This window comes from Geotrypetes seraphini, chromosome 5 (assembly GCF_902459505.1).
Source record: "Geotrypetes seraphini chromosome 5, aGeoSer1.1, whole genome shotgun sequence".
Classification (NCBI taxonomy): Eukaryota; Metazoa; Chordata; class Amphibia; order Gymnophiona; family Dermophiidae; genus Geotrypetes; species Geotrypetes seraphini.
This window is the reverse complement of record NC_047088.1, coordinates 25,445,835-25,459,483: the sequence shown is the minus strand read 5'-3', so window position 1 is coordinate 25,459,483 and position 13,649 is coordinate 25,445,835. Positions and strand designations below refer to the sequence as shown.

The following is a 13,649-nucleotide window of genomic DNA, read 5'->3' as shown; positions in this document are numbered from 1 at the left end:
GCTCTGGTGACAAGATATTCCAGGCAATAATAGACTGAATTGGGGTAGGAAAGAGAGAGATGGGTGTAAGAGGAGTAGAAGCAGGCAGGAATCTGCTGTGCTGAAGAATTGGATGAGATACTACTGCTATTGGTTATAATTGTGGAAACAAAACCTTTCTGTTAGGGAATTAGTGCTATAGTAAATATTTTTTTGTAGAGCATAACCATGTGAGAGCCCATGTCTTTTTCTCTTTTAAAATGGAAAAAAAAATGCTTTCTGTGAATTCACTATTATATTCATGTTTGTCATCTTTTTACCTTTAGGAGTAGTGATGATGTGCTGACTGCAGAGGACTGTGAAAATGTTTATCATCTGGTGTACTCAGCCCACCGGCCAGTAGCTGTTGCAGCAGGAGAGTTCCTTTATAAAAAGTGAGCAGGAGAGGTTGGAAAAGTTGTTATATACTGTATTTTCCTCCTTATTTTTGTTTTATACAAATTAAAAGAGAAAAAGAAAGGTTTAATAAATGATTAGATTGAAACACCAGCAACAGTTAGTCTTGTACATATGCTAGGAAATTTTTAAAAAAGAGAAACTGGGGAAGATTTTACTGAACTTGATAACTCACATTGACAGTTAACTTAAAGTAAAGGAGGTTGGGCATTATCAGTTTTCTCTTGAAATTTTGGATTTTCAGCTTATTAGGACTTAGGATCTGGGGCCATATACCTTTATTTGTAACTAGTCTTTAAGCCCGTTACATTAACGGGTGCTAGAGTAGATGTCTTTCTGTCTGGGTATTTTTTTTTCTTTGTCTCTCTCTCCTTGCATGCTGCCTGTCTGTCATTTTTTCTGTCTGTGAATCTCCCTGTGCCTCCTTCCTATGTCCATAGTGCCCCTTTCTATGTCCTTAGTGCCCCCAGTGCCTCCTTCCTCCCCCCCTCCGATGCCAGCCTGCCTTCCATTGAAACCCCCCCACCCCCTCCGTTGCCTCCCATAACCCTTCCATTGAAACCCCCCCATGCCAGCCTGCCTGCCTCCCATCCCCCTGAGCAGCATATTTCCATGGAAATCCCCCCCCGATGCCATCCTGCGTGCCTGCCTTCCATTGAACCTCCCACCCCCCTCCAATGCCAACCTGCCTGCCTCCCATCCCCCTTCCACCGAACCCCCCCCATGCCAGTCTGCCTCCCATTTCCCTGAGCAGCATGTTTCCATGGAACCCCCCCCCCCGATGCCATCCTGGCTGTCTGCCTTCCATTGACCCCCCCACCCCCCTTCCGATGCCAGCCTGCCTGCTTCCCATTCCCTTCCACTGAACCCCCCCCAATGCCTGCTGCCTGCTTGCTTGCCTCCCATCCCCCTGAGCAGCATGTTTTCATGGAACCTCCCCATGCCATCCTGTCTGCCTTCCATTGAACCCCCACACCCCTCCTCCGATGCCAGCCTACCTGCCTCCCTCCCATTCCCCTTCCACCTGCCTGACTCCCCCCCCCCCCCCGGCGCCGCCTCCGCCGATCTGGCACAACCGAAACCCCCATTGACCCTCCCACCGCTACAGGGCTGACAAACCCGGCAGGAGCAGCAGCGTCGCAGGCACACTAAACGCTGCTTCGGGTCTTCTACTGGCCTAATTTCCTCTGCCGCGTTCCGTCATCAGGGACAAGGCAGAGGAAATTAGGCCAGTAGAAGACCCGAAGCAGCGTTTAGTGTGCCTGCGACGCTGCTGCTCCTGCCGGGTTTGTCAGCCTTGTAGCAGTGGGAGGGTCAACGGGGAGTCCAGCTCCGACGCGTCGCTAGAAGCGGCTTGAAAAAAAGGAGATTGAGGGTCAACGGGGGGTCCAGCTCCGGCGCGTCGCTAGCAGCGGCTTGAAAAAAAGGAGACTGTGACGTTAAGCGCGCATGCGCACTTGTGCCGTCACGATGGAACAGGGAATACGACTTTCGAGTGCGCATGCGCACTTAACATTTTATTATTATTGATTATTCACTTACCTGGCCAGTTTATTGGAGTAGCCCCTAAATCTGTTAATCTTGTCTTTGTAACATATCCTGCCCTACTTGGCACGGAAATAGACTTCTAACCTGGGAATTGAGCCTTGATTCTCTCTATGGTAGTATAGGTCGATAATTTTAGACAGATATCAGTTAAAATCATATATTGTTTCTGCTTTACTGGTGTTAACTTTTATCAAATTTTGATAAGGGAGATTTGGGCTAGAATCAGCATTGTATTGATTTTAATTAAATTGTTTTGTAAACTTTTCAGGATTTCAAAAATCTCTTCCCAGTTTCCTTGTAGAAGTAGAGTGAGGATGTAACATTTATTTTATAATTGAGCACAGTTGTCCCCTGAGAGTTTTATAATATGAACGGATCAATGAAAAATTTGGAATCTACTTTACCATTTGCTCTTGAACAGCTTGATAGAAGTCCTAGTGAAAAAGGCAATCTTGGAAACATCATAGGCAAGAATGTGCAAACAGATCTAGATTTTGTATTACTGACAGAAAAGTGCCTGTGGTGAACCTGATTGTATTTTTTTTCTTTCTAGACTTTTCAGTTGTAGGGATTCTGAAGATGATGGACTTATTAAACGAAGGGGAAGGTTAAGTCCAAATGCTAATCTTGTGAAAACCTTGGTTTTTTTTCTTTTTGGAAAGTGAGGTGAGTGAATATATATTTTTTTCAGTCCTATTAATAGTTGCATGAAATTTAAAAACAAAGAGTTCCATATTTTTCTAACAGATGGATTCAGGCACATGGGTTTATGCTGCCTTACAAGGGTAAAGAACACAGTTCTTGCTAGCAGCTGGATCCTATCGCTATTTCTTCATCCTCCACCTTGAGTCAGTGGAAAGACACTTCTTGTTGACTTGCAGAATTAAGTTCTGGGATAATGCCATATTTTGGGAGGTTTTCCTCAGGTTGAGAATGAGTACCTATTCTGCCCTCATAGGGCTTTCTCTACTGACCATGCTATGCAAATAGATAAACCTTAGCATGACAGTGCACACATAGGCAAGTTCTTACAATTTTCTGATTTTTTATTTTTTTTTATTTTTTATTGAATAAATACAGTAGATTTACTCACAATTGGCCAATCTCTTGGATGTTGCAGCTAGAGATGAAAATGTAGATTTGAAGAATGGAAGATGAGCAGAGATGAGAAAATATGTAGAAAGATCTTCAAGTTTCAGAGTTGAAATGCTCAATTATTTGTGCATGTGGTTGGGTAGCTTAAGGTGAAAATACTGGTGCTTTGCTGGGCATAGAGCCACATATTCAAAATGGAAGCAAAGAAGTGACTGAAGACAAAAGATTCTCAGGGAGTACCCAGAAAACAGGGAAGAGAAGAGTCAGAGCTTGGCCACTAGTCAACCAAGGGATAAAAGGGGCTCTCAGGAAGACAAATCCATAGCAGAGATTTTAAATGAATTCTTTGCTTCAGTCTTCACTGAGGAAGACAGGGGAGTTACTGGTGCCAGAAATGATATTCAATTCTGATGAATCGGAGAAATGCATACAAATCTCTAACACTGGATGATGTAATGGGTCAATTTGACAAACTGAACAGTAGCAAATCGCTTGGACTTGATGGTATACATCCCAAAGTGCTGAATTGAAATGAACTTGCAGAGCTATTAGTAATTTGTAATTTTTCTTAAAATCCAGCTTAGTACTAGAAGACTGGAGGGTGACTAACAATGGTACCATATTAAAAAAAAAAAGGTTCCAAAGGTGATCTGGGAAATTATAGACTGGCGAGTCTGACGTCGGTGCTGGGCAAAATGGTGGAGACTCTTATAAAGAACAAAATGACAGCACATATGCATAAGCATGGATTAATGAGAGAAAATCAACATGGATTTAGTCAAGGGAAATCTTGCCTCACCAATCTACTGCATTTCTTTGAAGGGGTGAATGAACATGTGGATAAAGGTGAACTGGTTGATATTGTGTATTTGGATTTTCAAAAGGCATTTGACAAAGTACCTCATGAAAGACTTCTGAGGAAGTTGGAGGGTCATGGGATAGGAGGTAATGTCCTGTTATAGATTAAGAACTGGTTGAAAGACAGAAAACAGAGAGAGTAGGTTTAAATGGTCAATGTTCTCAACAGAGAAAGGTAAATAGTGGGGTTCCTCAGTGGTCTGTGTTGGGATCGCTGCTTTTTAATATAATTTATCAATGATCTAGAGATGGGAATAACTAGTGAGATAGTTAAATTTGCTAATGACACAGAGTTGTTCAAAGTTGTTAAATCACAAGAGGATTGTGAAAAATTGCAAAAGGACATTGGAAGACTGGGCATCAAAATGGCAAATGACATTTAATGTGAGCAAGTGCAAAGTGATGCATATGGGAAAGAGGAACCCAAACTATAGCTATGTGATGCTAGATTCTATGTTAGGAGTCATTGCCCAGGAAAAGGATCTAGGTGTCATTGTTGAGGATATGTTGAAATCCTCAGCTCAATGTGTGGCGGCGACAAAGAAAGCAAATAGAATGTTAGGAATGTTATAATGGAAAAATGTTATAATGCCATTGTATCACTTGTGTGCAGTTCTGGTTGCCGTATCTCAAAAAAGATATTGCAGGATTAGAAAAGGCACAGAGAAGGATAACGAAAATGATAAAAGTTTTTGTGACGATTTCCCTATGTCGGTTGCTGCGAAGGGATTGAAAGCAATGATGATGAGGACTGCTGCAGGAGGATGGGATGGGGTTGAAGAAAAAATGCCAGTTATTGGGTAAGGTGGAGAGATAAGAGACGCAATATAAACTGAGACCCCCCATTTTTGGCCCTTCTTTTGGACCAAAAGTCTTGGTTTATATTCAGGTATACACAGTACCTTCTCTCAAAATTCCAAACTCAAGTTTTTCACAAGGGGAAAAAGAAGGACTTGAGGCTATACAAATTAACCCTTTAATTGGCAGATAGTGAAAAGTTGTAGGAAGAAAATTTCTTGATGTTGAATGAGAGCAACCGTGCCAAGTAACAGGCATTTGCAGATTCAGATCTCTCATAAGAGCCATAGAAAATACTTGTTGCTTCTTAGCAACAATGCCAAATAAAATCTCAATAAAATTGTAATGGAATGCTTGTTTTTGACAATGATTTTGTGTAAAATTTTTGTGGTACTCTGATTAGCTGAAAATTATCTATTATAATAGGGGTTGAATTAAATGTCTGAACAATATTTAAAGTTGCCTGCTTTTAAAGAATTTTCACCTCTCTAGATGGTCTGAAAGAAAAAAGTGTTTTTTTGGAGGGGGGTTATATAATTGTTTAGTACAAGGGAAGCGTGTGTGTGTGTGTGTGTTAACACTTTGGTGTTAGCCAATTCCTTTCTTTTAATTATTAAAATTTCAGCTATACTGAAGAAAAATGCTAACCCAAAGTATGCTGAGACTTGTAAAATGACCTTCTGTTGTGCAGGAGTTAAACTATGGAATTCCCTTGTAGGCCAAATACGAAAATGTGAAAAGGGCAGTTTTAGAAAACTACTTAAGACTCATTTATTTGTAAATGCCTTTTTCTAGACAATAACTCTTTCAGTGTTGTCGGTTAAATAATTTTTTACAACTCTTTGTATAAGCCTTTTGGGTTATTTTGTAGATGGTTCTCTGAGGACTATTTGTCCTGTCTGTCTGATTATGTTTTTTATAATTTTATGTATGTAAAACTATGTAAACCGTTTAATTTTAAACGGTATAGAAATTTTAAAAATAAATATTAAAATCTATTCAAGACAGGTAATAAACAGAACAAACAAGATAATACAGTTTAATTTATTATGGGAGATTATAACATAAGTACTAAGGGCTAGTTTAAAAAAAACAAAACAAAAACAAAACTCACATTAAAAACTGACAGGCTGCTATCGCAGCCATTATAGTAGCAATTTAAAAAAGTTAGTCATTCTCCCAAAAATGCTCATGCAAATGAGGTTGGCGGAGAGTAGTGAAGACTTGCTAAATTTGAATGAATCACTGGTTATAATGATAGGTACATGCGCAGAATAAACGGGGAAAAAAACAAACAAAATACAACAGCGGGAGAGATACCCAATGTCTCCTGTTGCCAACCGACACCTCCCTGCAGTGAGAGAGGTGCACTATGTCTCCCACTGCCAACCAACACACTTCTCCAGGACGGGAGAGATGCACAATGTCTCCTGCTGCCAGCCAACCAACCCCCCCCAGCAGCTGCAGAGTTGCCCATACTCTCCTGTTGCCACCCACCCCCAGTGCCTCTGACATTCCCGCCCTCTCCCCCTTACTTTATTTTCAGATGGCTGAATGCCTACTCTCGCCGGACAACAGGCCCACCTCTTCAAAATGGCAGGCCTTCCCCTCCTGGGATGCATCCTGGGAGAGGCCTGAGGCTCTGATTGTTTAATGCCCCTCCTATGGGTGAGGACTTAATGCATCTGGGCCAATCAGAGTCTTAGACCTCTCCCCGGATTCATCCGGGGAGGGGCCTGAGGCTCTGTTTGGCCCAGGTTGTTTAAGGCTCCTCCTGTGGGTGGGGCCTTATGTGTGGGCCAGACCCCTCTCCAGTGCAACCCAGGATTTTGAAGAGGCAGGCCTCCAGCCAGCCATCTGAAAATAAGGTAAGGGGGGAGGGGGGGGGTCATTGGAGGCAAGGGGAGGTTGTGTGGTGGCAGGAGACATTGGGCATCTGTCCTGCTGCCGTGGAGGTGTGTCGGTTGGCAGCATGGGAAGTATAGGGAAGCTGCTTTTGTTGTTTTTTTAAAAATAGTTTTGTTATATTTAGTTGAGATTGAGTTTATACTACCAATGAATTTGGCGTTTCGATACAACATCAGAGGAAACTGCTTTCTGCCATCACTTTACAGTTGCCTTTGTGCCAAGCTAAGTGCAACTTTTTTTATATTGAGTTGATTATGTCTGGCGGTTTGGGACCTAAGAAATGTGATAATGGTCCTACTGTATCCTTAGCTCAATCATTGAGCACAAGGGTTGATCTGAGCACTTTTATGCACAATATTAACTCTGTTGGTGGTGTTTATATTGCGTTAATTAATGTTTCTGTGAGCTATAGCAGTGGATATTTAACTGTCACAGAGGTCTAAACTCTAATATTCTCCCTTTTTTTAAGATAGTCTGTTATTGAGACAGACATGGGGGGGGGAGCCATTGCTTGCCCTGGATCAGTAGTATGGAATGTTGCTACTAGTTGGATTTTTGCCAGGTACTAGTGACCTGGATTGACTGCCGTGAGGACGGACTATTGGGCTAGATGGCCACTGGTCTGACCCAGTATGTCTATTCTTATGCTCTTATGATGCTGGGATAGAACAACCTTTAATCTGATTCTGTTTTGCAGTTCTCACATTCTAAGCTTTCTGAGTTTTTTTTTTTTTACACCCCCCCCCTTCACCCCCCCCCCGATAAGTTCTCAACTTGGGCTGCTGTTAAGACAAGTTATTTTACCTCTAACTCATGCTATTGTAGCACAGGTCCCTTTTTATGTTATGTTAAATAGGTTTTCTATTCCGCTTTTACCTATTCAGTTCAAGTTTAGATTATATTACAAGAGGTTGGGTCAGTTATCTAGGAATTTACAATGGACAGTTTAGTTTGATTCGGACATTAAGTAGAGTTGCTAGTACAGATAGATCAGTATAATTATTAACAGGGCTGTGGAGTCGGAGTTAGAGTCGAAGAGTCGGGACAATTTTGGGTACCTGGAGTCGTAGTCGTGGGTACCAGAAACAGGAGTCTGAGTTGAAGGATTTATCAACTGACTCCACAGCCCTGGTTATTAATACAGTTAGGTCATAGTTAGAAATACATAGTTACAAATTTAAGTAGGTCATCTTTGGCTCATCATTATGTCCTAGGAGTTGCAATGGACTTTTATAATTACCATTTACAATTACAATTTTATGCATTATGACCTAGTTACTAATAGCCCAGTTTAACAGTAAAATAACCTGTTTTAACTGGAGCCCACATTAATGAATTCCCCCTGTAAATATTTCATTTCATTTATTTTATTTTTTAGTTGGTTATTGCTAAATGGTTGAGGGGTACTATTTTTCTTTTACTATTTTTACTATTTACTATTTTTCTACCTGTGCATTTGAGACTTTCTCTTTTCTGTTAACTCCTTTATTGCTTATGAAGTAGCATCTTTACATTATTCTAGGAGAAAACTACATTGTAAAAATCTATAAACACACTAGTGAACATATGTACAATGTGCTCAAAATTTAAGGTTTAAAAAAAAAACCAAAAAAAAAACCCGATTTAGAGAAGCAGATGGAGTCCATGAATTGGCTTAATAGAGAGGTAGCATCCTTTGTGCTTCATTTTGATTTGACTGTATGGGTATTATGTTAAAGTATAATAATGTTTTACTGTATTCGAGTTAGTGTTTTGATTGAAAAATTTTAGTTTCTAATTTTTATTTATTTATTTATTTTTTTATAGTTGCACGAACATGCTGCTTATCTTGTGGACAGTATGTGGGACTGTGCTACAGACCTGTTGAAGGATTGGGAATGTATGAACAGTCTGTTATTGGACGAGCCACTCAGTGGAGAGGAGTGTAAGACATTTTAATATAATATTTGTCAGTGATGGTCTCATTAGGTTTTTTGAAATATTATAGAACATAAGGGTGGCTCTAGTGCAATGTGTCTGCTGGTCATGAATGCTAGGGTCTTGTATCTGAACTAGCAAGCTGCTTGCATAGAACTGTCAATTATGTTTTTTAACTCTACCTCCTTCCCAGGGAGCTGCTCCTGCCCACCTCAGCTTGTTTTCGGCAAGCAAATTGCTCAAAAGTGTGTTTGATCTGCTCTGTGATTTTATTATTTTCATATATTTTTGTTCAGTGTTCTTTGAAAGCTCAATGCCCAGATGTTCCTACTTGGTGGGACCTCTGCCTGGGAGAAGATGCAGACTTGCTCAGCGGAAGTCTGCTGCTAACAGAATCAGCCTCTTGAGGACACCTAGCTAGCTATGCTGTTAGAATTTTTAGCTGCTCGCATCCCTGATTTAGTCAGGAGCTTAATCATAGGCTGTGTGGGCTCCTTTCCTGTTTAGCTGAGACTAACAGTTGGCTGACTGCCTGTTCCTCCCCGTCTTTTGCGGCATGGTTTTCGAGGGTTGAGGTTCAGTCTGACCTCAGTCCAACTGGCAGCCATAAGACCAAGTTTGTCCAGTGAATCTGTGAGGCAGATTTCTTCTCCCTTTGATTACAGCCGAAATCCTATCCTGAAGCAGGCAGGCACCACATGGCAGAGTGAGTAAGGCTATTGAAGCCTATGATGAAAATTGGGGAGGGGGAGTTCTTAAAAGTTGAATTTGAGGGTTTCTGACCCCAGAGCCCAGGTTCTGCACCTCCAAATCCCCTTTCCTGGTGATTTCTTTCCTTCAAGGAGGTCTCCTTGGGGCATTTATGGCACACACTTCTGTCAGCGGTCATCTTGGATTTTAAATAGTTACTTTTTCTTTTGCCTGTATCTGCCTCAAAACCCCTCAATTTTGCTCATAATTGACTAGGAAGGACTCCTCAGGCCATTTTACACCTATATCATGTCATGTTTGTGCTGGATGGCTGGCAAAGGAGCGTCCATGTCCAGCATGGGACAGAGCATGCAGGGGAGGGCCGGGAGCCTTGGACTCAACCTCCTCCAGGGCTGGGGATCTGCATGAGATGCATCCCTAGTGGAAGAGACTACTCCCAGGACACTCCGAATTTGTATTGGCCAAGCAGAATTGTGTGGGGGCCATGGAGCCCAGGAGGAATGGTAGTGGGTCCCTGCTGGGCTCAGAGACCCTCAGTACAAGGCTTCACACTGGATTTTGTGAGCCTTATGTGGAATGCTTATTTGAACTGCCGAGGGTCCTCAGCAATTGTTAGCAGTGCACCAGTGGTGGCAGTGCAGAGTTCCCCCCTCGAAAGGTGCCCCGACCAGACGAGGACACAGACTTGGACCTGGAGGTTCAATCTTTCATGGACTGGGAGGGATAGCAAGTTAGATTCCTAGCCACTTTAATCCCAGAATGAAGTCTCCCTAGCAGTGTTTGCTTCCGTACAAGTGGACAGTGGTCAAGAAATACTGGTGATACTGGTACACAGGTTTTCTACTGCCCAGCTCTCACTGTTAAGCAGTACCAAATCACAGGCCACATGCTTCATAATGATAGTGGAGCATTGGGAGATGCTTGAGGGTCCTTTGACAGGGGTCAGAGCAGTGTTGAAGATCCCTTGGTTTCTGATTTTCAACAGTTATTTGTTCCACCTAAACTGGATTCCCTGGTGGCTCAGGTTACTAAAAGAACTTGTCTGCATAGTGAAGGTGGAGTGTCCTGAAAAATTCTCAGGATCACAGGGTGGACTTAGCCCTAAAACGACATCTTGAGGCTTTGGCTTTAGGCTTTAAAGTTGTGGCCTTGGCTTCCTTTGTGATATGAGCTTGTCATAAGATGCTACGACAGAATCCAGCTGCAGAGAGGTAGTGTTCCCTCCTGTGGTGTTCATTCAAAATTGAATGACACCGAGCACTGTCTCAGGCAGTTCAGCACCTGCAGGATCTAGGGTGCATTATAACGTTCAGTAAGAGCCACCTGGAACCCTCTCAGTGTCTGGAATATTTGGGGGTCCTGTTCAGCATGGAAGAGGGCCATGTTTTTTTTCCAGAACTGAAACTCAGACATGATATCCTGGAAATTCTGGAGCTAGCGACTCCTTATGACTTGGCATTACCTGCAGGTGCTCAGCTCCATGGTCGCATAGCAACCATAGAGGTGATTCCTTGGGTAAGTGCCCATCTATGTCCTCTGCAGAGCACACTGTTAGCACATTGATTGCTTCAGAAGGATGCCCTCCATTCCCAGTTAGCCTGGATGGAGGAGACACCCCAGAGTCTTCAGTGGTGGCTCTGGCTAGAGTCATTAATCAGCAGCCTCCCTTCCTGCCTAGAATCTTGGGTGATCCTGACGACAGATGCCAGTCTTTGTGGCTTTGGGGGGGGGGGGGGTAGGGCATTGTGAGGATCATCCAGTATAAGGGCATTGGTTATCCTCACAGAAGATATGGTCCATTAGCAGATTAGAGAGCCATTCTGTTGGCCCTGTGGTTCTTCTAGTTGAGGCTTAAGGGCAAATCAGTCAGGATCTTCTCCGACAATGCCACAGAGAAGGGGGAACCAAGAGTGCTACACTGCAAGTAGAGGCCCAGTTGCTGTTTTACTGGACAGAAGTCAATCTGTATGTAGGCCATCATGGCGACTCATAAGAACATAAGAATTTCCATAATGGAACGGACCAAAGGTCCATTAATCCCAGTATCCTATTTCTAACAGTGGCCAACCCACGTACCTAGCTAGATCCCAAATAATGAAACAGATTTTATGCTGCTTATCCTATGAATAAGCAGTGGAGTTCCCCAAGCCATCTCATTAGTGGCCTATGGACTTCTCTTTTAGGAAATTATCCATACCTTTTAAAACCCTGCTAAGCTAACTGATTTCACTACATTCTCCGTCAATGAATTCCAATGTTTAATTACACGTGTGAAGAAATATTTTATCTGGTTTGTTTTAAATCTACTATTTAGTAGCTTCACTGCATGCCCCCTAGTCCTAGTATTTTTGGAAAGAGTAATCAAGCAATTCACATCTACTCTTTCCACTTCACTCATTATTTTATAGACCTCTGTTATGTCACCCCTGAGTCGTTGCTTCTCCAAGCTGAAGAGCTGTAGCCGCTTTAGCTTTTCCTCATAGGGAAGACATCACATCCTTTTATCATTTTTGTCACCCTTCACTATACCTTTTCTAATTCCACTATATCTATTTTTTTTTTTTTTTAAGATACGGCGACCAGAATTGCATAAGGTATTCAAGGTGTAGCCTTACCATAGAGCGATATAAAGGCATGATAAGATTTTCATTTTTGTTTTCCATTCCTCCCATGTAACCATCAAAGTCAGCCTGATTGGCATTGCTAATGCATGTTTCCAGTGTACTGTTTGTGTGCAGATAGTGGGACTAACGGTTGCATGACCACCAAAGACAGACTGACTGACATTGCTGTAGCCCAATCTTTGGCCCTTAAGGTCCTGTTGAATAGGCCGCCAGCAGGCCCCACAGACCTGTACAGACTGTCTTCATGAAGACCAAGGATGACCAAGTGAGAACCCCCGCCAACCCACTAGAATTACAAGAGTGTACCTTATCGGAGAAAAACCACGTACCACACCTGACTGTGCTACTCAGTAACTATGAACTGGTTCTGTGTGATGTTCCCAGCAGCGATAAGCTTTGCGAACCTCTCTATACTGTCTTAAGTTCTAGGTGGTTTACAATATATCCATGTACATAATACTTAAAAGCAGTACAAAAGAGAGACAAACAGAATTTAAATTCACAGTTAATCTTCGATCAGAAGTCAGACCCTATAAAAAAATCATTAACGAACAATTAAATTATTCCTTAGCAACAGCAGCAGATGAATCCAGAGACTAGTGGGATAGCACACATGTACCAGCAGGTGGAGATAGAGAAACTGATTAAAGGGTGGTCCTATTGGCTGGCACACCTCCTGCATCTTCAGTATGTTCTATCTCCCAGCAGGTGGTGGTCGCTATTCAACTAGCTCCTGAATTCTGGCTGTGACTGTATAATTATTTTCTCCTGTTGAGGTTTCTCTTCAGTGAGATGGCAATTTTATTTCTCCTGTTGAGGTTTCTCTTCAGTGTCCGGCTGAACGGTGCTAGCTTTAGGGGTTACAGCAGTGCCCTCCCAGGTCCCTGCCTCACCCTCCCTTCAATGATAGAGGGTCTTACTGGGTCTCGATTTTTCTTCTTTCCCTTCACTGTTAAAAAAAAAAAAATTCTTCCCTCATAGTGCTGAGCAACCGGTATCTCCTGGCACTATCAACAAAGTTGTGAGTATATGTTTTATTTGCACTTCTTTTCTGGTGTCTGGTTGTGGTGGAGCTGCGGATTCAGTGTGAGTCTACAGAAGGAATATGTTTTTTATCAAACGCTATATTTTGTAGAGTTGTGGAAATAGTTTAGTGACTGACAAATTATTTGTATGAAGTTTATTCAGTAAAGGGCTTCGGGTGTATGGATAGAGCTCCGTTGACAGAACTAGTGCCTTCCTGCGTGTTGTAAACACGCGCTTGTTTTCATACTCTGGCAACAGCGCCACAGTGGTAGAGGGATTTCTCCCCGAGGCGGACTTTGCTTGGCAGTTCCCGCGGCTGGGTGGAGGTAAATATTTGGATGGCTCCAGGTGTGTTCTTCACATAGCCGGTTCCTGACTAAGCGCATAAGGCGTGTGCTTATTTTCCTAAGTTGAGAACGAAGCAGCATTCATTTATTTCTCTCCAATGTTTATTTTAAGCATTTTATACCATGACAGTGGGAAAAATATTTTAATGGTCGGCTCTGGGTAGGTTTTTTAATGCATTGTTGATAGAGGCAGCTCATTTCAGCATGAAACAGGCATGCGCTTGGGTCTCCGGAGCTAGCGGGAGCACCGCAGCGTTCACGGAGTTTATTTTGCAGCTGACTATCCCGCGGCTTCCCTGTGTTCGGGGTTTTACGGATCAGGAGTGTTTCAACAGCTTTTGCCACAGTTGTGGTGATATACCTTATGTGTGTATTTCCCCAT

General features: G+C 42.5%; 1 protein-coding gene across 1 annotated transcript in view; it reads left to right on the top strand.

The window, feature by feature from the left end:
* The window catches only part of STAG2 (stromal antigen 2), a 613,131-nt gene that overhangs the window by 296,298 nt on the left and 303,184 nt on the right, over positions 1-13,649 (top strand). Inside the window, 4 exon segments of the mRNA XM_033944545.1 lie at positions 306-413; positions 2,537-2,627; positions 2,629-2,649; positions 8,449-8,566. Of these exon segments, the coding sequence (XP_033800436.1) occupies positions 306-413; positions 2,537-2,627; positions 2,629-2,649; positions 8,449-8,566 (338 nt within the window).